Below are 27,057 nucleotides of genomic sequence, written 5' to 3'. Positions count from 1 at the left end.
GTCGGACACGTTTCCAGTGAGGGTCACCGATTCTGTTTATAACTTTTATGGACAAAATTTCTAGGCGCAGTCAAGGCGATGAGGGGATCCGGTTTGGGGGCTGCAGGATTAGGTCTCTGCTTTTTGCAGATGATGTGGTCCTGATGGCTTCATCTGGCCAGGATCATCAGCTCTCACTGGATCGGTTCGCAGCTGAGTGTGAAGCGACTGGGATGAGAATCAGCACCTACAAGTCCGAGTCCATGGTTCTCGCCCGGAAAAGGGTGGAGTGCCATCTCCGGGTTGCGGAGGAGACCCTGCCCCAAGTGGAGGAGTTCAAGTACCTCGGAGTCTTGTTCACGAGTGAGGGAATAGTGGATTGTGAGATCGACAGGCAGATCGGTGCGGCATCTTCAGTAATGCGGACGCTGTATCGATCCGTTGTGGTGAAGAAGGAGCTGAGCCGGAAGGCAAAGCTCTCAATTTACCGGTTGATCTACGTTCCCATCCTCACCTATGGTCATGAGCTTTGGGTTATGACCGAAAGGACAAGATCAATTGGTACAAGTGGCCGAAATGAGTTTCCTCCGCCGGGTGGCGGGGCTCTCCCTTAGAGATAGGGTGAGAAGCTCTGCCATCCGGGGGGAGCTCAAAGTAAAGCCGCTGCTCCTCCACATCGAGAGGAGCCAGAGGAGGTGGTTAGGGCATCTGGTCAGGATGCCACCCGATCGCCTCCCTAGGGAGGTGTTTAGGGCATGTCTGACCGGTAGGAGACCACGGGGAAGACCCAGGACACGTTGGGAAGACTATGTCTCCCGGCTGGCCTGGGAACGCCTTGGGATCCCCCGGGAAGAGCTGGACGAAGTGGCTGGGGAGAGGGAAGTCTGGGCTTCCCTGCTTAGGCTGCTGCCCCCGCGACCCGACCTCGGTTAAGCGGAAGAAGATGGATGGATGGATGGATGGTCTAGAACCCCTTTTTTATTTTATTTTTTATTGAGACAAAGATTATTTATGTATTTATTATTGGTTTGCTCACTATAATATATTATTTATTTATTATTCATTTGTTCACGGTTCTGTTGCAGAGAAGAAGAAATTTGGATACAATTGCTATGGTATGAAAAGGGGTAGGATTAAAAAAGCTCTGCTTCGAATCCTACTCCTTTTCGGACGTGCTGTAATGAAACAATTGGAATTGTATGATGCATTACATTGTATGCATGTTCCAAATAAACTGGAACTGAACTGAATGTAGGAAATGCGTTCCTCTTCACGTTCGGACATTCGATGCGTTGTGCGCGTCTCACCAGAGGGGGCGCTAATTCCCCCCTCACCCCTAGCTTCAAAGTTAGGCACTTCCGGTCAGACTCTCGGGTGTTTTGGTCATCTTATAACCAAAGCACAAACCCCACAGCGACGTGAGCGTCGGAACTATGTCAGCGATGTGTGGTGCCGGCGAGAAACGGTAGAAATTAAGGCTTAATTCGAACGGAAAGTCGTGTGGTGTGGACGCTCCTTCCGCCCGCACACGTCTAGCGAGCCGCTAGTTAGCTGTTGTTGCTAAGCTACCAGTAGCTGCTGCTGAGCCTGCAGCCTCCATGCATGTAACCGTCTTATTCTGCCCTGCAACAGGTAATACATTGCAACTCATCAAAGAACATAGTTGATAATGTAACATGTTTAATTGCGGGTTACCTGGTAACATATCCATAGGCTTGTGGAGAATATCAATTAATGCTGGTCCAGTATGTTTATGTTTAAGATACTACTATGAATTCAGTTAGAATAAATTTTTACCTTAAGGGTTAAAACAGCCCTAGAAATAGCATCAACATTAAAGTATAGTAGCGTAGTAGGCCTTGGTATTCATTAAAAACACGGCAGAGGTTTTGTTTAGTAAGTACATGCCATATAATTTGACGCTGTAACTTTACACACAGTCTTAACAGTGTGTTTTAATGTAGGAAAATAAAACACTTTACTTAAATAATGAATTCATTTAATTTAACATTTCAAAACCTCAATAAAAAAAAAAAAAAAAGTAATCCTGTGTGTTTCGCGGACTGTATCCCTTCCAGACTGTATTGATGTATGTTGTAGGAACCAGAATATTAATACCAGAAGGAAACAACCCCTTGAATAATGTGTGAATGAGTGAACATGAGTGTAATGGGGGTGGAGGGAGGGTTTTTTTGGGGGGTGCACTAACCCTTGTGTTTATTATGTTGATGTAATAAAAAAAAATAAAAACAATGATACTGATAATGTAGAGGAGGGGTGTCCAACTCGTTTTGATTGGGTTTTACGCCCTCAGAGGGCCGTTTTTAACAATGAGTAATTAATGAATATACACGTATATATTTATATATATATATATATATATATATATATATATATATATATATATATATATATATATATATAATATATTGTTTTACATAAGCTGAAAACAAAATATCACAATTTTACTTTAAAAACTGGCAGCTCAGTCACCAGAATTTTACAGTAACAGCAGCGTTTTTTTTTTTTTTACAGCATGTAAACAAATGGTATAAATGGAATGGAATGGAGAAACAATACCACTGTTTTTAGTGGTAAAATTCAAGCAACAGAGCTGCCAGTTTTTTTTTATACCGTAAAATCTTGTTGTTTTAATGTTTTTTTTGTTTGTTTTTTTAGTGTTTTGTTGTCTTACTGTAAATGGAAAAAAAGAGTACCAAACTTGATTTTACGGTGGAAAAACTCAGTCGGCGGAATTTAACCGTAGAGACTATTGTCAATTTTTCAGTCTGCAATTTGATTGATAATTTATTTCGAAATCATAAGTCAAGCAGATATTTAAGTACAGTATTTCTCTTTATTTTAACAAAAAATATTTTTGGAATACATGATAATATAATATTTAGATTTTGATAATATTGAATATTAAAAGCTATGCAATTGCATGCAGTACATGATTTTTAATGTCAAAAGGGAAAGAACAAATACATTTAGTAAGAAAAGATTAACGCATATTATTTCCAGGCTTTCGCGGGCCACATGAAATAATGTGGCTGGCCAGATTTGGCATTGAGTTTGACACCTTTGATGTAAGAATGTACGTATCACTTTTGATACATTTGGCGTCATAGCGTCAAGGGATTCTTTGCCGTACCACTCGATGAAGCCCGCTTGCCGCCGGGCAGTTTAAAAATCACTGCTTTCTTTTAAGTAACAGTTTCATGCTCATTGTACATCTGGCAAATAAATAACATTCACTTTTTGCATATTCAAAGGGTGGGTGGGGCTTTTGAAGGGCCAAACACACGTGGTTCGTTTACATGCAGTAAAAAACTATTGCATTAATTAATTTAAAAACACCTTTAAAATTTTTAAATAGTTTTTTTCTTACTTTTTAAAGATGTGAAGATTAAATATATACAGGTAAAAGCCAGTAAATTAGAATATTTTGAAAAACTTGATTTATTTCAGTAATTGCATTCAAAAGGTGTAACTTGCACATTATATTTATTCATTGCACACAGACTGATGCATTCAAATGTTTATTTCATTTAATTTTGATGATTTGAAGTGGCAAAAAATGAAAATCCAAAATTCCGTGTCACAAAATTAGAATATTACTTAAGGCTAATACAAAAAAGGGATTTTTAGAAATGTTGGCCAACTGAAAAGTATGAAAATGAAAAATATGAGCATGTACAATACTCAATACTTGGTTGGAGCTCCTTTTGCCTCAATTACTGCGTTAATGCGGCGTGGCATGGAGTCGATGAGTTTCTGGCACTGCTCAGGTGTTATGAGAGCCCAGATTGCTCTGATAGTGGCCTTCAACTCTTCTGCGTTTTTGGGTCTGGCATTCTGCATCTTCCTTTTCACAATACCCCACAGATTTTCTATGGGGCTAAGGTCAGGGGAGTTGGCGGGCCAATTTAGAACAGAAATACCATGGTCCGTAAACCAGGCACGGGTAGATTTTGCGCTGTGTGCAGGCGCCAAGTCCTGTTGGAACTTGAAATCTCCATCTCCATAGAGCAGGTCAGCAGCAGGAAGCATGAAGTGCTCTAAAACTTGCTGGTAGACGGCTGCGTTGACCCTGGATCTCAGGAAACAGAGTGGACCGACACCAGCAGATGACATGGCACCCCAAACCATCACTGATGGTGGAAACTTTACACTAGACTTCAGGCAACGTGGATCCTGTGCCTCTCCTGTCTTCCTCCAGACTCTGGGACCTCGATTTCCAAAGGAAATGCAAAATTTGCTTTCGTCAGAAAACATGACTTTGGACCACTCAGCAGCAGTCCAGCTCTTTTTTTCCTTAGCCCAGGTGAGACGCTTTTCGCGCTGTTTCTTGGTCAACAGTGGCTTGACACGAGGTATGCGGCAGTTGAAACCCATGTCTTTCAAGCGTCTCTTGGTGGTGGATCTTGAAGCACTGACTCCAGCAGCTGTCCACTCCTTCTGAATCTCCCCCACATTTTTTAATGGGTTTTTTTTCACAATCTTGACCAGGGCGCGGTGATCCCTATCGCTTGTACACTTTTTCTGACCACAGTTTTTCCTTCCCTTTGCCTCTCCATTAATGTGTTTGGACACAGAGCTCTGAGAACAGCCAGCCTCTTCAGCAATAACCTTTTGTGTCTTTCCCTCCTTGTGCAATGTGTCGATGGTTGCCTTTTGGACAGCTGTCAAATCTGAAGTCTTCCCCATGTTTGTGTAGGCTTCAGAACTGGACTGAGAGACCATTTAAAGCCCTTTGCAGGTGTTTTGAGTTAATCAGCTGATTAGTTTGTGGCACCAGGTGTCTTCAAAATTTAACCCTTACACAATATTCTAATTTTGTGACACACGGAATTTTGGATTTTCATTTGTTGCCACTTCAAATCATCAAAATTAAATGAAATAAACATTTGAATGCATCAGTCTGTGTGCAATGAATAAATATAATGTACAAGTTACACCTTTTGAATGCAATTACTGAAATAAATCAAGTTTTTCAAAATATTCTAATTTACTGGCTTTTACCTGTATATGTGTATATATATATATATATATATATATATATGTATATGTGTATATATATATATATATATATATATATATCTTATTTTCCGGACTATTAGGGCACTTAAAATAATTTTTTTTCTCAAAACTCGACAGTGCGCCGAATGTTCGGAAAAATTCTGGTTTTAGTTACCGACCTCGAAGCAATTTTATTTGGTACATGGTGTAATAAGTGTGACCAGTAGATGGCAGTCACACATAAAATATACGTGTAGACTGCAATATGACTCAAGTAAACAACACCAATATTTTATATGTTCCATTGAAAATATAGAACATTACACATGGCACTCAAAAATCTATCAAAATGTTTTAGTACGACTTTGGTAAACTAAAAAGCCGCACCGCTTGATGGATTGTACTGTGCTTCAACATACGAGTATTATTATGGTGTGTGTGTAAGTAAGACATATTATCTGGCGTTTTGTTTCGCAATATTATGCAAAAGCAACTTTTCTTACCTTCTGGTACCTGCTGATCTGTATTTCGGATCTGCGTAAGTCCTGAAAAATTGCGCGCGTCCACCTTTGTAGTCCGTGGCAACACCGTAGTCGATAAGCTTCTTTATGGGACATTCATCCTCCGCTGTTGCCATTTCTAATATAAAGTAATGTAAATTTCTTACTTATATCTGTCAATAAACTCACCATGAAAGCGCTAAAACATACCGGTGTAGTGAGTTTAATTATTCACCCAAGGAACTTTAGTTATTAGAGAGTTCCCGGTCGGACGGTTTTTCACGGGACACATTTGTGTTGTTGTTTCCGGATGAGGAGATGCTGCTCCGTTATTGATTGAAGTAACGTCTGAATGTCATTAAAACAGGTAGCTCCATCTTTTGACACTTTTTCACTCCCTTCCTTGCACGCTACACTGATACAACAAAGATGACGGGGAGAAGACGCTGTCGAAGGTGAGCCACGTAAATAAGACCGCCCACAAAACGGCGCATCCGGAAGCGACTGTCAGAAAGCAGCTTGAAGATGATCTGTAAAACATCATCTATGCAACATTTTGACCAAAGAACCACCATTACATGTTATGTAGACCACAAGGAAGTCTTTTACATTGAGAAAAAAATAGTAATAATATGACTCCTTTAATGCGCCTTATAATCCGGTGTATTTTATATATGAAAAAAGAAAGAAAATAGACCATTCATCGGCAGTGCACCTTACAACCCGGTGCGCCCTATGGTCCGGAAAATACGATGCTTGAAAGTGCCAGAACATTTGATTTAAAGTGGCTTGAATATGATTTTAAATCATCATATATCCTATCATTATTCACTTAAATACCAGTATAAAAAAGTCAGTCTAAAATAGAGATTATCTGATTCACATATAATCATCATCAGTGAATAATATGAATAATAATAATAAATCATTGTTATTATGAATATATTTTTATCAGTGCATTTCCTATTGGTTAAGTATCCCTCTGTTTCTAACTTTATTCAAGGGTCCTTGAACGCACCACAATTATGCGCAATGAGATTTAAAGGGGCACTTGTACGTCACTCCCGCGACCCCAAAAAGGGACAAGCGGTAGAAAATGGATGGATAGACTTGTACCTCACTTTCTCCGATGCTGCCATAGATATGTAATCTTTTTTTTTCCTCATTCGGGTTCCAAAGTGCTGGTTCTGTGAGCGAACGCTTAGAATTTCGCTTTGATGAGGTTGTGACGTCTGTGTTGAGGGAAGTGTTCACAAGAGAGGGGGAGAAGTTAAAAAGGAAGCCGCTGCTTGTCTGCATCGAGAGGAACCGGATGTTGAGGTGGTTCGGGCATCTGGTCCGGATACCCACTTGGCACGTCTGACCAGTAGGAGGCCAGGGTTAAGACCGTTGGTCTCACAGTCACCCTATCTGTGAGGAAGACCCACCCACACCCGCAGAGGAAACGCGATGATTTCAATCTTTACTGATTGTACACACAGATTGTATGACACGCACACTAATCTAGATACGTACACACACACACACAGGTACACACACATCTTTCACGGCTGAAGTGTCGCAAAAGTCCCGTAGCCAATCGATGGTTTCTGCTTCAAACAGATCTAAATAGGCACACACATAGATTGTATTGCACACACACTCATCTGGATACACAAACAGAGATTGTATTACAGGCACACACATCTGGATACGTAAACACACACATCTTTCATTGCAGAAGTGTTGCAAAAGTCCCATGTGAAAAGACAGCCAATCGAGGGTTCCTGCTTCATGCAGATCTAAATACGCACGCACAGAGATTGTATTACACACACACACACAGATTATACTACACGTACACAAATCTGGATATGTACACACATCTTTCACGGCAGAAGTGTAGCAAAAGTCACGTAGCCAATCATGGGTTCTTGCTTCACACAGATCTAAATACGCACGCACACAGATTGTATTGCACGCTCACACAGGTTGTATTACACGTACACAAATCTGGATACACACACATCTTTCATCTTTTCAAAGTGTCGCAAAGTCACGTGAGTGTGAATTGTGAATTATATTTATAGAGCGCTTTTCTCTAGTGACTCAAAGCGCTTTACATAGTGACGTGAAGTGAAGTTAAAGTTAAAGTACCTATGACTGTCACACACACGCTAGGTGTGGCGAAATTATTCTCTGCATTTGACCCATCACCCTTGATCACCCCCTGGGAGGTGAGGGGAGCAGTGGGCAGCAGCGGTGGGCGCGCCCGGGAATAATTTTTGGTGATTCAACCCCCAATTCCAACCCTTGATGCTGAGTGCCAAGCAGGGAGGTAATGGGTCCCATTTTTATAATCTTTGGTATGAGTGAAGTGAAGTGAATTATATTTATATAGCACTTTTCTCTAGTGACTCAAAGCGCTTTTACACAGTGAAACCCAATATCTAAGTTACATTTAAAACAGTGTGGGTGGCACTGGGAGCAGGTGGGTAAAGTGTCTTGCCCAAGGGCACAACGGCAGTGACTAGGTTGGCGGAAGCGGGGATCGAACCTGGAACCCTTAAGTTGCCGGCACGGCCACTCTACCAACCGAGCTATACCGTCAATAGACATCCTATCGACAGTTCTTACTTCACAAAAATCTGATTACGGACACACAACATTTATTTATTTATTTTACACAACCCACAGACAAATCACAATGCGGACACACAAATCAAAACACGCACATCTAATTACACGCACACACTGTGTTAGCACTTATAATAACAATATCGCTATGAAATATTCTAATTACACTCACACACACAGATTGATATAAAGACAGACAAACTAATACGCAGACACGTCAATTAGATTTCAGTCGCACAGATTTTTGCAAATAATTGTGGTTATATTACACATACACAAATCTGGATATGTACACACACATATCTTTGTGTCGCAAAAGTCCAGTGTGAATAGACATCCTATTGATGGTTCCTACTTCACACAGATCTGATTACGGACACACAACATTTTTTATTTTTTTACACACACGCAGATCAAAATACGGACAGACATATTATTTTTCTACCCACAGACAAATCATAATGCGGACACACAAATCAAAACACCCACATCTAATTACACACACACACTGTGTTAGCACTTATAATAACAATATCGCTATGACTTGTTAATATTCTAATTACACACAGATTGATATAAAGACAGACAAACAAATATGCAGACACATCAATTAGATTTCAGTCGCACACATTTTTGCAAATAATTGTGGTTATATTACACGTACACAAATCTGGATATGTACACACACACATCTTTCACGGCAGAAGTGTCGCACAAGTCAGGTGTCAATAGACATCCAATTGATGGTTCCTACATCACACAAATCTGATTACGAATACACAACATTTTTATTTTTTTTTACACACACGCAGATCGAAATACGAACAGACATATTATTTTTCTACCCACAGACAAATCATAATGCGGACACAAATCAAAACACGCACATCTAATTACACACACACACACTGCGTTAGCACTCATAATAACAATATTGCTATGTAATATTCTAATTACACACACACACACACACACACACACAGATTGATATAAAGTCAGACAAACTAATACGCAGACACATCAATTTGATTACAGTCGCACAGATTTTTGCAAATAATTGTGGTTATATTACACGTACACAAATCTGGATATGTACACACACATATCTTTCACGGCAGAAGTGTTGCAAAAGTCAGGTGTAAATAGACATCCTATTAATGGTTCCAACTTCACACAAATCTGATTACGGACACACATTTTTTATTTATTTTTTTACACACACGCAGATCGAAATACGGACAGACATATTATTTTTCTACCCTCAGACAAATCATAATGCGGACACAAATCAAAACACGCACATCTAATTACACACACACACACTGCGTTAGCACTCATAATAACAATATTGCTATGTAATATTCTAATTACACACACACACACACACACACACACACAGATTGATATAAAGTCAGACAAACTAATACGCAGACACATCAATTTGATTACAGTCGCACAGATTTTTGCAAATCATTGTGGTTATATTACACATACACAAATCTGGATATGTACACACACATATCTTTCACGGCAGAAATGTCGCAAAAGTCACGTGTCAATAGACATCCTATTGATGGTTCCTACTTCACACTAATCTGATTACGGACACACAACATTTTTTTTTTTACACACACGCAGATCGAAATACATATTATTTTCTACCCACAGACAAATCATAATGCGGACACACAAATCAAAACACGCACATCTGATTACACACACACACATTGATATAAAGGCAAACAAATTAATACGCAGACACGTCAATTAGATTCGATATTTGCAGATTATTGACGCAATGATTTTATAATGTCATGTCATATTTTCTTTGTCATATTTAAATGAGATCGACAAAGTGTTGGGATACAATTATTACAATTATACCATTATTAATGCTATTTATTGCACATGAAGGTTTAACGACCATGGACTTGATTGTATTGTTTCATAAAAGAGTAAATACCACACACACAAATGTTCATTTCTTTTGAACCACGCTGGTTTCTAGGCAACCATGATAACTGAGCTGTGCCGCCATGTCGCATATGTGTGGAGTACAATGTTAGTCCACTTCTTTACCGACACAAGCAGAATGAAGTGCTCCATGTGTGTTTTCTCACAGGGGAACTGACACCGTGGCTTCTGGAGTAGAGCTGTGAGAGACCCACCAGCCCTTCCACACGTCTCCCTCAGGTAAAGGGTCACCGCCCTGTCACACTTGATATCAATCAGCCCACTTTTACGCCACGTTGATTGATGTGTAAGTATGTAAACAGTCGTTCTGCAGGTGGCGACCGCGAGCAAAGAAGGCAGCCATGCCCCCGCTTGCCGACGTGGTGAAAGTGGCCATCGAGTGGCCCGGTGCCAATGCTCAGCTTATCGAGATAGACCAGGTCAGTATCATCGCTCAAAACCTTCTCCTGGATCACTCCTAACCTCTACCAAGTACGATGAATATTGCTTTTTGGGCGGAATAGTATACATACATTAGCTGCATAGTTAGCCACCTCTTACTTGCCATATTTTACGACTTAGCATAAAAGAAGAAGAACATATGTGGATTGTGAATTCTAGACACAATTAAAAATAAGTGCATTCCCCCTTTAAGTGGCATGTGCAAACTTTTCAAAGTTGAATTTCAATTAAATTCGTTGAATAACTTTAATTTAATCTGCTGTACAGGAAGTTGAATTTCAATTTTGATACATTTTTTATAGCCAAGTAACGGGAAGAATTTGTCATGTATATAGCCAACGTTTTGGCCTAAATACTACAAATACTTTACTAACACTAACATTTAACACAGATGTTTTTCCATTTTGAATTACTTGGGTAAAGTGAAGCATGCCGGGAAACCAGTATTGTCCCACAATGTTCCGTAAATTGAAAGTTATAATACATGAAATAATCGGTTTATAGAAAATAGTTTTATGCTGAAATTTCACTTAAATATTGTACTCAAATGTATGTATAACCCAGTGACATGCGGTGAGGTTGATGGCTGGTGAGGCACTGACTTCATCACAGTCAGATTTACAAACATATGAACCCTAAAGAGTATCTTATTCACCATTTGATTGGCAGCAGTTAACGGGTTATGTTTAAAAGCTCATACCAGCATTCTTCCCTGCTTGGCACTCAGCATCAAGGGTTGGAATTGGGGGTTAAATCACCAAAAATTATTCCCGGGCGCGGCGCCGCTGCTGCCCATTGCTCCCCTCACCTCCCAGGGGGTGATCAAGGGGATGGGTCAAATGCAGAGGACAAATTTAATTACACCTAGTGTGTGTGTGACAATCATTGGTACTTTAACTTAACTTTAACTTTACACATACAAACTGTAGCACACAAAAAAGCACATTTAATAAAAAAAACGTTATTATGGTCTTACCTTTACTTATAAAATAAGTCCATGAGCCGCTGTTGTGCTGGATTATTGCACCCCCTGACGAGAGTGTTATATCAACTAAAGCCCTCACTTAAACTTTCCACGTGCAAGATTGAATCTATTTAAAAAAGTGTAACCGAGGGTTTATAAATGTCGCCTATACTGTATGAAACTACAAAATAACAAACACGGAAGCTCCAGTTTACACGAGGACCACTTTATTTACCTTCTTTCAAAAACTTCCGCTCCACTCCAACGTGTCATCACTTCCGCTCTTAGCGCCTTCAAAATAAGAGCTCAAGGCATATACTGTATAACAGCGCATAACAGGAACTTAACATCACAAAGAGGAAAGCCCATAAAAATAGGTTACAAAAGTTATTTAATAAGAAGCCAAAAAGTGCAAAAACAATAATGTTCGTGTTGGAGGAGTTGTGAATTAGGTACACCTGCAGTCTGCAGGTGTACCTAATGTTGTGGCCCTGCAGTCATTCAGAACTCCTCCAACACGAACATTATTGTTTTTGCACTTTTTGGCTTCTTATGAAAAAACTTTTTTAAATAGATTCAATCTTGCACGTGGAAAGTTTAAGTGTGGGCTTTAGTTGATATAACACTCCCGTCAGGGGTTGCCGTGCATTCTACGGCGGGGGTGCAGGAGGCGGATTACTGCGAGCCTCAGCCAGTGCGTCTTTTGCAGCCGTTTTATGATCGCTCAGCACAAGAAATACGTTACACACATACAGTTGTTGACAAAATACACTGTACATTATATACCTCAGCTAACTAAACTATGGAAATGTATAATATAATTCATATAGCAATACGGTCTCACTGCACAGCAGGCCAGCAGTTAGCCGAGTCCGGAATCCATGTTGAGGCACTGAGTGACGTGCCTTTTAGCGCTTTTATAGCTAGTCTACTGACAGATATAAGTAAGAACTTTGCACTACTTTATATTAGAAATGACAACAGCGGAAAATGAATGTCCCACAACAAGAAGGTAGAGAAAAAGAAAAAGCTTATGACTTACGGCGTCACCACTGACTACAATGGCGGACGCGCGCACATTTTCAGGACTCATGCAGATCCCAAATACACATCAGCAGGTACCAGAAGGTAAGAAAAGTTATTGTTGCATAATATTGCAAAACAAAACGCCAGTTAATATGTCTGCTAATAGGTGCCATTTTGCGGTCCTTATACACACACCATAATAATATTCCAATGTTGAAGCACAGTACAATCCATCAAGCGGTGCGGCTTCATTGCTTACCGAAGTCGTACTAAAACCATTTTGACAGGTTTTTGAGCGCAGTGTGTAATGTTCTATATTCACAATGGAACATTTAAAGTTTTGGTGTTGTTTACTGCCATCATATTGCAGTCTACACGTATCTCTTATGTGTGACTGCCATCTACTGGTCACACTTATTACACCATGTACCAAATAAAATAGCTTCGAGGTAGGTAAGCACAACCAGAATTATGCCGTACATTAGGCGCACCGGGTTATAAGGCGCTCTGTCGAGTTTTGAGAAAATGAAAGGATTTTACGTGCGCCTTACAGTCCAAAAAATACGGTAGTATTGTGTTGTTAAAAGTATTCATGTTCATACCAGTGACGTAGTTCAACATTAAAAGTGAAAATGTCTTTCTTTGAACACTTCTTGCCTCCTCTATTGGCAGAAAAGACCGTTGGCTTCAATCATTCGAGAAGTGTGTGACGGGTAAGTCTCCTCGCCGTTTTGTAACGTACTTATTATGAGGTTATGCGTATGATGACACTGATATGTGTGTTAAGTTGGTAAAACAGGAAAAGGCTGCCGACACAATTTTAAAGATACAGTACATGGCACCAGCAAATTCACGCCATTTAATTTGGCTCTGTTTAAAAGATGTTTTTCAATATTTTTAACCATTGCATTTTTTTTCGGTTCGTTTTGCTGTTTTAGCAACATATTTTGTAGATATTGGCGCATGTAGGAGGTGGTAAGCGACATCGCAGTAATAGCTGCTTTCAGAGGGCCCCTTTTAAAAAATGTATCTACATTATGCATGCGGGTAATAACCTGTAATTAATCATGAATAATCGAAATGTATTTGATTATTACATTTTTTTTATGTATAACTTGCTTTAAATAAATAAATAAAGGTGACAGGCAAAAATGTAGCTGTTTGTTTTTATATCACGAAAATGTCAATCAATCAATCAATCAATGTTTATTTATATAGCCCTAAATCACAAGTGTCTCAAAGGGCTGCACAAGCCACAACGACATCCTCGGTACAGAGCCTACATAAGGGCAAGGAAAGACTCACCCCTGTAGGACGTCGATGTGAATGACTATGAGAAACCTTGGAGAGGACCGCATATGTGGGTAACCCCCCCCCCCCCCCCCCCCCCCCCCCCCCCCCCCTCCCCTCTATGGGAGACCGAAAGCAATGGATGTCGAGTGGGTCTGACATAATATTGTGAAAGTCCAGTCCATAGTGGATCCAACATATCAGCGAAAGTCCAGTCCATGGTGGATCCAATATAACAGTGAGAGTCCAGTCCATAGTGGGGCCAGCAGGAGACCATCCCGAGCGGAGACGGGTCAGCAGCGCAGAGATGTTCCCAACTGATGCACAGGCGAGCGGTCCACCCCGGGTCTCGACTCTGGACAGCCAGCACTTCATCCATGGCCACCGGACCTGTGTGTCTCCCCCTCCACAAGGGAGAGTGGGGCAGAGGAGAAAAGAAAAGAAACGGCAGATCAACTGGTCTAAAAAGGGGGGCTATTTAAAGACTAGAGTATACAAATGAGTTTTAAGATGGGACTTAAATGCTTCTACTGAGGTAGCATCTCTAACTGTTACCGGGAGGGCATTCCATAGTACTGGAGCCCGAATAGAAAACGCTCTATAGCCCGCAGATTTTTTTTGGGCTCTGGGAATCACTAATAAGCCGGAGTTCTTTGAACACAGATTTCTTGCCGGGACATATGGTACAATACAATCGGCAAGATAGGCTGGAGCTAGACCGTGTAGTATTTTATACGTAAGTAGTAAAACCTTAAAGTCACATCTTAAGTGCACAGGAAGCCAGTGCAGGTGAGCCAGTATAGGCGTAATATGATCAAACTTTCTTGTTCTTGTCAAAAGTCTAGCAGCTGCATTTTGTACCAACTGTAATCTTTTAATGCTAGACATAGGGAGGCCTGAAAATAATACGTTACAGTAATCGAGACGAGACGTAACGAACGCATGAATAATGATCTCACCGTCGCTAGTGGACAAAATGGAACGAATCTTAGCGATATTACGGAGATGAAAGAAGGCCGTTTTAGTAACACTCTTAATGTGTGACTCAAACGAGAGAGTTGGGTCGAAGATAATACCCAGATTCTTTACCGAGTCGCCTTGTGTAATTGTTTGGTTGTCAAATGTTAAGGTGGTATTATTAAATAAATGTCGGTGTCTAGCAGAACCGATAATCAGCATTTCCGTTTTCTTGGCGTTGAGTTGCAAGAAGTTAGCGGACATCCATTTTTTAATTTCATTAAGACACGCCTCCAGCTGACTACAATCCGGCGTGTTGGTCAGCTTTAGGGGCATGTAGAGTTGGGTGTCATCAGCATAACAGTGAAAGCTAACACCGTATTTGCGTATGATGTCGCCTAGCGGCAGCATGTTAATTCTAAAGAGTACAAGGCCAAGAACCGAACCCTGGGGAACTCCGCACGCTACCTTAACATAGTCCGAGGTCACATTGTTATGGGTGACGCACTGCATCCTGTCAGTAAGATAAGAGTTAAACCAAGACAAGGCTAAGCCTGTCATACCAATACGTGTTTTGATGCGTTCTAATAAAATATTATGATCGACGGTATCGAAAGCAGCGCTAAGATCAAGAAGCAGCAACATAGATGACGCATCAGAATCCATCGTTAGCAATAGATCATTAGTCATTTTTGCAAGGGCTGTCTCCGTAGAGTGATTTGCCCTGAAACCGGATTGAAAAAGTTCACAGAGATTGTTAGACACTAAGTGTTTATTTAGCTGCTGTGCAACAATTTTTTTCGAGGATTTTCAAAATAAACGGAAGGTGGGACACTGGTCGGTAGTTTATCATGAGGTCAGGATCGAGGTTAGGTCTTTTGAGCAGAGGATGAATAACCGCTTTTTTGAATGCTAGTGGAACAGTGCCAGAGGAAAGTGATACGTTTATAATATTTAGCACTGATGGACCTAATAATACAAAAAGCTCCTTGATAAGTTACCCAGGAAGTGGGTCAAGTAAACATGTTGTTTGTTTTATCCCACTTACACGCCGTAATAGTTCCTCTAATGTTATTTCATCAAAAAGAGAACGTATTTTGGAGGGCGGTATCCGTCGTATATACAGTCGTATCTGTGTTAATATAACCAAGTTGTAGCTGGGATGCGTTGTCTTTAGTCTCCTTTCTAATGAGTTCAATTAGCTTATTAAAGAAATTCATAAAGTCATCTGCCGAGTGGGTGGAGCTATTGGGAGGAGTCCCTTGTTGGGTTAGCGATGCTACTGTACTAAACAAAAATTTAGGGTCGTTTTTGTTGAGGCGGATGAGATTTTAGTAATATTTAGCTTTAGCTAAGGTAAGCATGCGTTTACAAGTTATTAAACTATCACTCCATGCTTGATGGAAAACCTCAAGTTTAGTCGCGTGCCATTTGCGTTCCAGCTTTCTACATGATAATTTATGAGCTCTAGTTTCTTCTGTAAACCATGGTGTGCGCCTTTTAGGGGCCCTTTTTTGCTTTAGCGGTGCTATACTATCAATGGTTTCGCGCAGAGCATCGTCATAGTTGTTAGTGAGGTTATCAATAAAGCCGACATAATTTGGGAATGTTGCCATTACCGAAGGCAGTAGGTCAGCAAGAGTCATCGTTGTGGCAGCATTAATGTTGCGGCTGCTATAGTAGTTATTATTATTATTAGCTTGTTGACAATGAGTCAGAACTTCGAATCTTATAAGGTAATGATCGGACATTTCTTTAGTATACGGGAGTATCATAACTTTGGAGGTGGTGACACCCCTGACAAGCACTAGATCTATCGTATTACCGTTGCGATGCGTGGGTTCATTTATTATTTGTGTCAGACCACAGCTATCAATTTGCAATACAGTATATAATAATATATGGTCAGATAATATGGTCAGATAATATTAAAGTTTAAAATACACATTTTTTTTCTGTCAAAATTAAAAGAACCAATGCATTTAGTAAAAAAAAAAAAGAAAAAGTATTTTATTGAAACCCATTTTTTCCAGGCTTTTGCGGGCTACATAGAATGATGTGGCGGGCGAGAACTGGCCCCCCGGGCCTTGAGTTTGACACCTGTGGGCTAAACAGACTCAATAAGAGGAGTGGTCCACTCCCGGCTAGCTCTCCAATCAGCTAACGGACTCATTCATTTTACTATGACCTTTTGGTGAATTTACAAAATTGGAAAAAATACAAAAAGAATGATATTGTACAAACCCCGTTTCCATATGAGTTGGGAAATTTTGTTAGAAGTAAATATAAACGGAATACAATGATTTGCAAATCCTTTTCAACCCATATTCAATTGAATGCACTACAAAGACAAGATATTTGATGTTCAAACTCATAAACTTTATTTATTTTTTGCAAATAATAATTAACTTAGAATTTCATGGCTGCAACACGTGCCAAAGTAGTTGGGAAAGGGCATGTTCACCACTGTGTTACATGGTCTTTCCTTTTAACAACACTCAGTAAACGTTTGGGAACTGAGGAGACACATTTTTTAAGCTTCTCAGGTGGAATTCTTTCCCATTCTTGCTTGATGTACAGCTTAAGTTGTTCAACAGTCCGGGGGTCTCCGTTGTGGTATTTTAGGCTTCATAATGCGCCACACATTTTCAATGGGTGACAGGTCTGCACTACAGGCAGGCCAGTCTAGTACCCGCACTCTTTTACTATGAAGCCACGTTGATGTAACTCGTGGCTTGGCATTGTCTTGCTGAAATAAGCAGTGGCGTCCATGGTAACGTTGCTTGGATGGCAACATATGTTGCTCCAAAACCTGTATGTACCTTTCAGCATTAATGTCTGTGTTCGCGCAGTTGTCATGGAGAGCGGTCGCATCTTTTTTCCCTCCCACGGTAGCGGTCGTTTGATTCCACGCTTTCTCCTTTTTATATTGTGGATCACGGATTTGTATTTTAAACCACCTCGGATCCTTTACCTTCTTGAAAATGAGAGTCATGAACGCGAAATGGACAATCACAGTGACTTTTATCTCATTGTTAATACATCGGCGAAGCACTCTAGCTTCGGAGCTAACGTGATAGCATCGTGCTTAACTGCAGATCGAAACAGAAGAAACATGCCCCTGACTGGAAGGATAGACCGAAGATCAACAATACTACTATTACTTCTACTCTCAGGAGACACTGAACTCAACCCTGGACCTGTAACCACCCGGTTAATGTTGTCCCGGCTGGCGAAGCCTAGCAATGCTACTGCTAACGACGCCATTGAAGCTAACTTAGCTTCGGGACCTCCTATCTGCTCATCACAACCCGAGCTCACCTGTGCTCCAGTGATCGGCGGCTCGACAGAGGACTTCACCCCGTTCATCGACACGGTCGGCGGCGGCGGTGGAGGACAGCGGCTCGGCGGCAGCGGCGGGGAACAGCGGCCCGGCGGCGAACAACGCGGCGGCGGTCAACGAGGTGACTGTCGACATCAACAGTGCGGAGGTCATCCTGGCCTCTCCCGAGGCCCTGGGGGTCTTCACCGCGTCACCTGGACCCCCCAAGGTCTACACGGGATACAGGGGATTCTTTGTACAAACTTGGTCGTTGTTCTCAACAACAACAACAACAACATCACCAAAACCCGCAAAACTTCTTCAACTACGCCCCTCCCCCATCACCTGGCCGTTGAACAACGTGCCTCTCTCCCCCTCCCCCAAGTCTCTCCGCACAAACAGTGAATTAGACTGCAATACAACTCCATCTTCTGGACAATACCTCTCCCCAGCGGACTCTGATGTTATTTTTGGTTCCAGTGGGCTACACATCATCCACCTTAATGTGAACAGTCTCTCTGGAACTAAACTCGACCAAATCAGAGAAATGTTCCACAACAATAAGGTAAAAATCTTGTGTTTCTCTGAAACTAAATTAGATCAAGGTGTTTCTGACTCAGAGATAGAGATAGAAAACTTCTCGGTTATTAGAAAGTACAGGAATAAACATGGTGGTGGTGTTTGTATGTATATTCACCAGGATATTAAATACATAACTCGCACCGATCTTAACCACAATAATGTTTACAGACCCCCTAATCAGAGTGATTTCTATGGTGCTTTCGAGGAGTGCTTCGCTGGTGTAGACAACGTGGAGAAAATTATAACTGGAGATCTGAACACAGATGTTCAACGTAGAGATGCGCCTGTTTTCAAATCTTACAGCAAGCTTGGTAATCTGCACGGCCTCTCCCAACTAATAACACTACCCACAAGGGTGTGTGATTCCACCCAATCAACCATAGATCTCATTCTCTCATCAGACTGGCATAACATCAAAAATAGTGGGGTCATGATCTGTGGTCTTAGCGACCACTATCTAACCTTCTGCACCCGCAAAATAACTAAACCCAAAGCCAATGGCCATATAGCAGCTCAATCCAGATCCGTTAAAACATACTCCAGTGATCATTTCAACCTTAAATTAGGTGAGTGGGACTGGTCCCCTGTGCTCACGAGCAACCTGGTCGATGTTGCTTGGGATCGCTTCAAAACAGCGTTCCTAGCGATACTAAATTATATGGCTCCCGTTAGAACAGTCAGGATCAAAGCCCGCTCTGAACCATGGATGAATCCAGACCTATTGGCTGCCATAAAAGACAGAGACAGAAAATACTCCGAATACCAAAAGTGCAAAACCGAAATAGATAAACAACCCAATAATAACCTCAAATCACTCCTTTCAACACTCAAAAAGCAATGCAATAAATTAAGAAATAAGACAACTAACCTGACTAAATCCTAAAAAAAAATTACATTACCGACAAAATAGAGGAAAACACAAATAAGCCACGTGAGCTCTAGAAAATCCTCAACAACCAGCTTCCTGGTTGCAGCCAGAAACTTAAAACCAGACTCACCAACATCAACATCAAGGAGGGTGACCCCCTCATTACAGACAAAATGGAGGTAGTAAGCAGACTTAACACCTTTTTCACCAGCATAGCCACAACTCTAGTCAACAAGCTGTCTTACCACTCTGGTCGCTTTGGTGTAGAACACATTAAAGCCTTCTACAGAAAGCTAGGAGTATCCAACAACGATTTCAAATTAGAAATGGTCTTAGCTGATGAGGTGATTAAAAAATTGAGCGCGCTCCACCCAAACAAGGCCACCGGCCTTGATAATATCCCCTCCAGATTCCTCATGGACTCTGCCACCACCATTGCCCCGATCATCACGCACATAATAAACCTCTCAATTACTCAAGGCCAAGTACCAAAAGATTTCAAAATAGCAAGAGTAACTCCCCTCTCTAAAAAAGGAAGCAAATTAGAACCTGGCAACTACAGACCTGTTTCTATTCTCAGTTCCATTTCGAAAGTAATGGAAAAAATAGTTTATGAACAGGTCGATAGTTACCTTGCCACAAATAAACTCATGTACAAATTCCAATCCGGCTTCAGAACTAACCATTCCACTGACACATGCCTTCTCTATCTGACCGACCACATCAAACATGAGGTGGACGCGGGCAAATACTGCGGCATGGTCATGCTGGACCTTCAGAAGGCCTTTGACACCGTTAACCACACTATACTGTTGGATAAGCTCAGAGCAATCGGATTTGATAAAACCTCATCGAGCTGGATACAATCTTACTTGGAGGGGAGGAAACAGGTGGTTGAGTTGAACGACACCGTGTTCCCCGCCCTCTCAGTAAGCTGTGGAGTCCCCCAAGGCAGTATATTGGGGCCTTTACTGTTCCTAATATACATAAACGACATGTCATCAGCATGCGACTGTGAATTGTTTTTGTTTGCGGATGACTCGGCCCTGCTGGTATCCGGCAAGGACAAGTCACAGGTGGAGAAAATCCTCAGTGCTGAACTCTGTAGAATTTTCACCTGGCTCGCTGACAACAAGCTATCCATACACTTAGGTAAAACGGAATCCATCCTATTTGGGTCCCACATCAACCTTAAGAAAGTCAGTGACTTCACTATAAAAGTGGGTGACATTGTTATCGCCAGGAAGGATGAGGTCACCTACCTACTGTAGGTTCCATTCTAGAGGCTAATCTTTCCTGTGAGAAATGGCAACCAAGGTAATCAAAAAGGTCAACCAACGAACAAGATTTCTCTATAGAATCTCCTCTCTGGTCAACAAAAGCACCATGAAGATTCTGGCGGGAACTCTCGTTCAACCCTTTTTTGATTACACATGCACCTCCTGGTACCCTAGCACCTCCAAAACCCTCAAATCTAGACTCCAAACATCCCAGAACAAGCTAGTCAGATTACTTCTAGACCTCCACCCCAGATCACACCTCACTCCTACCCACTTCTCCAAAGTGGGCTGGCTCAGGGTGGAGGACAGAGCAACTTGCACTGAGCCTTGTCTATAAAATCCGCTACACCTCCCTGATACCGAAGTACATGTCAAACTACTTCCTTAACGTAAATGACCACCATAACCACAACACCAGGGGGAGCTCCACTAACCACGTTAAACCCAGATTCCGATCTAACAAAGGTCTTAACTCATTCTCTTTCTATGCCACATCAATGTGGAATGCACTCCCAACAGGTGTAAAAGAAAGTGCATCTCTATCCTTCTTCAAAACCGCACTAAAAGAACACCTCCAGGCAACTTCAACCCTAAACTAACACCCTCCCTTCCTTATCATACCTCCTCGGATTGTAAATAATTAAATGTAAACAATCAAATATAGTCACTTTTTCTTATAATTTCTGATCTCTCTGTCTGTGTCGAATACTTGCTGTACATATGTACCAAGTCAGACCTACACTGTTCCAATGTCAATTTCTCTGATGATGCAATTGTTGATGACTGAAGTGTTGATTCCAACCAAACTTAACCCCCCCTCCCCCCTCCATATCCCACACCCCGGATTGTAAATAATGTAAATAATTAAATTTATGTACTGTGATGATTATCTTGTGTGATGACTGTATTATGGAAATAGTATATATCTGTATCATGTCTGTCGTGGACCCCACTTAAACAAGTTGAAAAACTTATTCGGGTGTTACCATTTAGTGGTCAATTGTACGGAATATGTACTTCACTGTGCAATCTACTAATAAAAGTTTCAATCAATCAATTCACAGATGTGTAAGTTACCCATGTCTTGGGCACTAATACACCCCCATACCATCACAGATGCTGGCTTTTACACTTTGCGCCTATAACAATCCGAATGGTTCTTTTCCTCTTTGGTCCGGAGGACACGACGTCCACAGTTTCGAAAAACAATTTGAAATGTGGACTCGTCAGACCACATAACACTTTTCCACTTTGTATCAGTCCATCTTAGATGAGCTCAGGCCCAGCGAAGCCGACGGCATTTCTGGGTGTTGTTGATAAACGGTTTTCGCCTTGCATAGGAGAGTTTTAACTTGCACTTACAGATGTAGCGACCAACTGTAGTTATTGACAGTGGGTTTCTGAAGTGTTCCTGAGTCCATGTGTTGATATCCTTTACACACTGATGTCGCTTGTTGATGCAGTACAGCCTGAGGGATCGAAGGTCACGGGCTTAGCTGCTTACGTGCAGTGATTTCTCCAGATTCTCTGAACCCTTTGATGATATTACGGACCGTAGATGGTGAAATCCCTAAATTCCTTGCAATAGCTGGTTGAGAAAGGTTTTTCTTAAACTGTTCAACAATCAGCTCACACATTTGTTGACAAAGTGGTGACCCTCGCCCCATCCTTGTTTGTGAATGACTGAGCATTTCATGGAATCTACTTTTATACCCAATCATGGCACCCACCTGTTCCCAATTTGCCTGTTCACATGTGGGATGTTCCAAATAAGTGTTTGATGAGCATTCCTCAACTTTATCAGTATTTATTGCCACCTTTCCCAACTTCGTTGTCACGTGTTGCTGGCATCAAATTCTAAAGTTAATGATTATTTGCAAAAAAAAAAAATGTTTATCAGTTTGAACATCAAATATGTTGTCTTTGTAGCATATTCAACTGAATATGGGTTGAAAATTATTTGCAAATCATTGTATTCCGTTTATATTTACATCTAACACAATTTCCCAACTCATATGGAAACGGGGTTTGTAAGTTGATTATACTAACACAGACACTTGTAAACGAGTTAGCATATTAGCTCGTGCTAACTACGCTGGCTTCATTACATTACGATAGCATGTACAAATATGCATGAAAACACTCCTACAGACATCACACACGGGACGGTTTAGTGAGTAAGAATTGTTTTAGCTATATTGTAAAACTTATAAACGTTGCTCGGACTGAAGAATGAAGAATCCTTTTGAGCAAAAACGCTGTGGACGGTTCTACTTCTGTTTTTTTTTTCTGTCAAAATTGAAAAAACGAATGCATTTATTTAAAAAAAAAAAAGACAAAAGTATTTCTTTGAAACCCATTTTTTCCAGGCTTTTACGGGCTACATAGAATGATGTGGCGGGCTAGACCTGGCCCCTGGGCCTTGGGTTTGACACCTATGAGTGAGCTAAACAGACTCAATAAGAGGAGTGGTCCACTCCCGGCTAGCTCTCCAATCAGCTAACGGACTCATTAATTTTACTATGACCTTTTGGTGAATTTACAAAATTGAAAAAATACAAAAAGAATGCTATTGTAAGTTAATTATACTAACACAGACACTTGTAAACGAGTTAGCATATTAGCTTGTGCTAACTACGCTGACTTCATTACATTACGATAGCACGTACAAATATGCATGAAAACACTCCTACAGACATCACACATGGAACGGTTTAGTAAGTAAGAATTGTTTTAGTTATATTGTAAAACTTATCAACGTTGCTGGGAATGAAGAATGAAGTATCCTTTTGAGCAGAAACGCTGTGGACGGTTCTACTTCAGTTTGCTTTCTGTCAAAACTGAAAGAACGAATGCATTTAGTAAAAAAACAAAAGTATTTTATTGAAACCCATTTTTTCCAGACTTTCGTGGGTCACATAAAATGATGTAGCGGGCCAGAACTGGCCCCCGGGCCTTGAGTTTGACATTTGTGTACTAGAGTGTGCAATTCAATACTAATGAATTCCTTTTTTTCATTCATTTTGTCTGAATGTTTACTTCAATATGTATTTGTTGTTCTATTTAATAATGACAATACATTGAATAAAACAAAAACCCACTGACATTTGACAATATGCAGATACAGCAATTAAAACAACAGTTGCAGTGAGTATGCAGTTTGGAACAGGTGGGTTTTGACTTTGGACTTCAAGGTGTGAAGGGGGTCAATATTACACATGTCAGGTGGTGGAGGGTTATTATTGTTTTTGTATGCTCCATATTTTTTGTAATAATGACATTCATTTTGACATAAACACATTTGAACACACAACGGAATGCAATATTTGTATGATTATTATGTCTAATATATAACAAAATAGGATTAACAAAGTGACAAAGTAGTTTTTAATTTTTTTGATTCTTGACATCTTTCTATACTGTTCATATTTGTTACTTTGTGTAATAATTGTAGTTTAATTTCAAATAAACCTATTTGAGTACAACACATAGAAAAGAGGTGAATAAATGTAATATATTATGATTATGATTATGTCAAACAAAAACTAGGAGTGTTTATTTTGGTTGCACTGTTTTGAATGATGATTTAGTTTTTGTCTGTGAGCTCTTATGTTTATTTTATTATTATTATTGACATGTTTTCCTATGCTATTCATATTTGTTACTTTTTGTAATATTATAGTTTATTTTAAATAAACATATTTGATTGCAACACATCCAAAAAAAGATGGATAATGTAATTATTTTATTGTTATTTGGCTGCCATTTTTGAGTGACAATCATGTGTCTGTGATCTGTTATGTTTATTTAATTTCATTCTTATTATTTACAATCCTATGTCTGTCTCTGATCTGTTATGTTTATTTATTTTATTAATATGTGATCAGTTGTTATTTTCAATGCAAAAGTCAGAAGACATTTCATTTTATTTCCTGTTTTCTTTAAAGAGGGTGTCACAGTCAGTTTTATTTCATCATAAACCATCCTTATGTATCCTAAACGTACTTTAACTGTGACTTGTTTGCTGATGTTTTCGTACCTTGCACGTCTAGACCTTTCTAAACACCTTGGTCCTCCTCCCTGCAGTGTGCACGCTAATACTAGTTATCGCTTCACTTTCACCAGTCTCAGAAAAAAGAAAGAAAAAATCCCGACACCCACTGATAATGTTTCCTTTGCCGTCTCGCAGGTTTCCCCATTGGTGCACACAAAGCACTCTGGCTTTCAGTTACATTTCGTGGTGGTGCTGTAGTAATGGTGGAAATGACATAAATGCCATTTTAATCAGACTTTATGTCCACGATCTTCAGGTGGTCTTTGTCAGGCGCAGAACAGTTTGCTCTGCGGTATGCTGACGGTCCTCAGCTTTATATCACTGAACAGGTGAGCTGCATGCTTTCCTCCCTCATTCTGTCATCACACACTCAAATTGGACCGACACCAGCAGATGACATGGCACCCCAAACCATCACCCAACCATGCAAATTTTGCATTTCCTTTGGAAATCGAGGTCCCAGAGTCTGGAGGAAGACAGGAGAGGCACAGGATCCACGTTGCCTGAAGTCTAGTGTAAAGTTTCCACCATCAGTGATGGTTTGGGGTGCCATGTCATCTGCTGGTGTCGGTCCACTCTGTTTCCTGAGATCCAGGGTCAACGCAGCCGTCTACCAGCAAGTTTTAGAGCACTTCATGCTTCCTGCTGCTGACCTGCTCTATGGAGATGGAGATTTCAAGTTCCAACAGGACTTGGCGCCTGCACACAGCGCAAAATCTACCCGTGCCTGGTTTACGGACCATGGTATTTCTGTTCTAAATTGGCCCGCCAACTCCCCTGACCTTAGCCCCATAGAAAATCTGTGGGGTATTGTGAAAAGGAAGATGCAGAATGCCAGACCCAAAAACGCAGAAGAGTTGAAGGCCACTATCAGAGCAACCTGGGCTCTCATAACACCTGAGCAGTGCCAGAAACTCATCGACTCCATGCCACGCCGCATTAACGCAGTAATTGAGGCAAAAGGAGCTCCAACCAAGTATTGAGTATTGTACATGCTCATATTTTTCATTTTCATACTTTTCAGTTGGCCAACATTTCTAAAAAATCCCTTTTTTGTATTAGCCTTAAGTAATATTCTAATTTTGTGACACACGGAATTTTGGATTTTCATTTGTTGCCACTTCAAATCATCAAAATTAAATGAAATAAACATTTGAATGCATCAGTCTGTGTGCAATGAATAAATATAATGTACAAGTTACACCTTTTGAATGCAATTACTGAAATAAATCAAGTTTTTCAAAATATTCTAATTTACTGGCTTTTACCTGTATGTCTGGTCGAGGGCTGTATGAGTGCCGCCAACACTGTGTGGAGCTGCGGTTCAGACAAAAATGTGGCGGCCTTGCGTTTGTGAGTTAATGTACGTGAATGCTGAAAATGTGCCTCTTCTTTCAGAGTCGTGGGGACATTAAGAACGGCACCATCCTTCGCTTAGCCATTTCTCCTGTGAGTCAAAATACTTCATTTTCTACATGATTGTTTTTGTATGGTTATCGGACAAAAACTAAACACGTTTGTTTTTTGCCCTTAGCATTAATTTTAGTCACAATCATTTATTCAATTTGTTATTCATCATTTCAATCAAAAGTACTTACAACACATGATTAATTATAGGAAAAAATAATAATATGTTTTTATTAATTATGTCATTGTGTTTTTTTGTAACTACTTTCATTTTGTAAAGTGCTGAAAGAATTTCCCGCTGAATGTTCTGAAGTTCTGGAAGAGTTACATACATCGTGCTTCAAATATTGGGGTTTCACCAGAATGCAGTTTTTTTTAAATAATTTTTTTTAAAGCACATTCTACAATTCTGGGGCCAAAATGGAGCATTTTCAAGCATCCAAATAGCTAAATCAACTGAAATGATCATCATGACAGTGCTGTTGGCCACTAGAGGACGCCAAACCAACCAGATACCTGTTCAGTATCTTAGCCACCGATTGGCTCAGCCTCAGGCAACATTACTATATTGGATTAAAATATGAATAAATGGTAGGGCTGTCAAAAAAAAATCAATTTTAGAAAGAATCATGACTCTTTGTAACTATTCTAACTGTTGAAAAAAAATCTATTTTTGAAAAATAGATTACATTTTTAAATTTTTTTATCTGTCCTGTCCAGCCACTCAGACAAATCATATTGTTGATGGAGATTATTTATATCTGCTGTACAGGTT

At 40.4% G+C, this 27,057-nt stretch overlaps 1 protein-coding gene across 8 annotated transcripts in view; it reads left to right on the top strand.

The window, feature by feature from the left end:
- elmo2 (engulfment and cell motility 2) overlaps positions 1-27,057 on the top strand; it is a 122,284-nt gene that overhangs the window by 6,223 nt on the left and 89,004 nt on the right. For 5 of the 8 annotated variants that reach the window (XM_061984819.2, XM_061984825.2, XM_061984823.2 and 2 more), the window contains exons 2-6: positions 10,240-10,310; positions 10,394-10,510; positions 13,195-13,235; positions 25,132-25,204; positions 26,274-26,324. In XM_061984819.2, coding sequence (XP_061840803.1) covers positions 10,433-10,510; positions 13,195-13,235; positions 25,132-25,204; positions 26,274-26,324 — 243 coding nt within the window. In that variant the 5' untranslated portion in view covers positions 10,240-10,310; positions 10,394-10,432. Of the gene's footprint in view, positions 1-1,320; positions 1,612-10,239; positions 10,311-10,393; positions 10,511-13,194; positions 13,236-25,131; positions 25,205-26,273; positions 26,325-27,057 lie in introns of those variants that run through there. The other 3 variants (XM_061984822.1, XM_061984820.1, XM_061984821.2) reach the window with 3 other exon arrangements.

This window comes from Nerophis lumbriciformis, linkage group LG23 (assembly GCF_033978685.3).
Source record: "Nerophis lumbriciformis linkage group LG23, RoL_Nlum_v2.1, whole genome shotgun sequence".
Taxonomy (NCBI): Eukaryota; Metazoa; Chordata; class Actinopteri; order Syngnathiformes; family Syngnathidae; genus Nerophis; species Nerophis lumbriciformis.
This window is presented reverse-complemented; position numbering and strand designations above follow the sequence as displayed.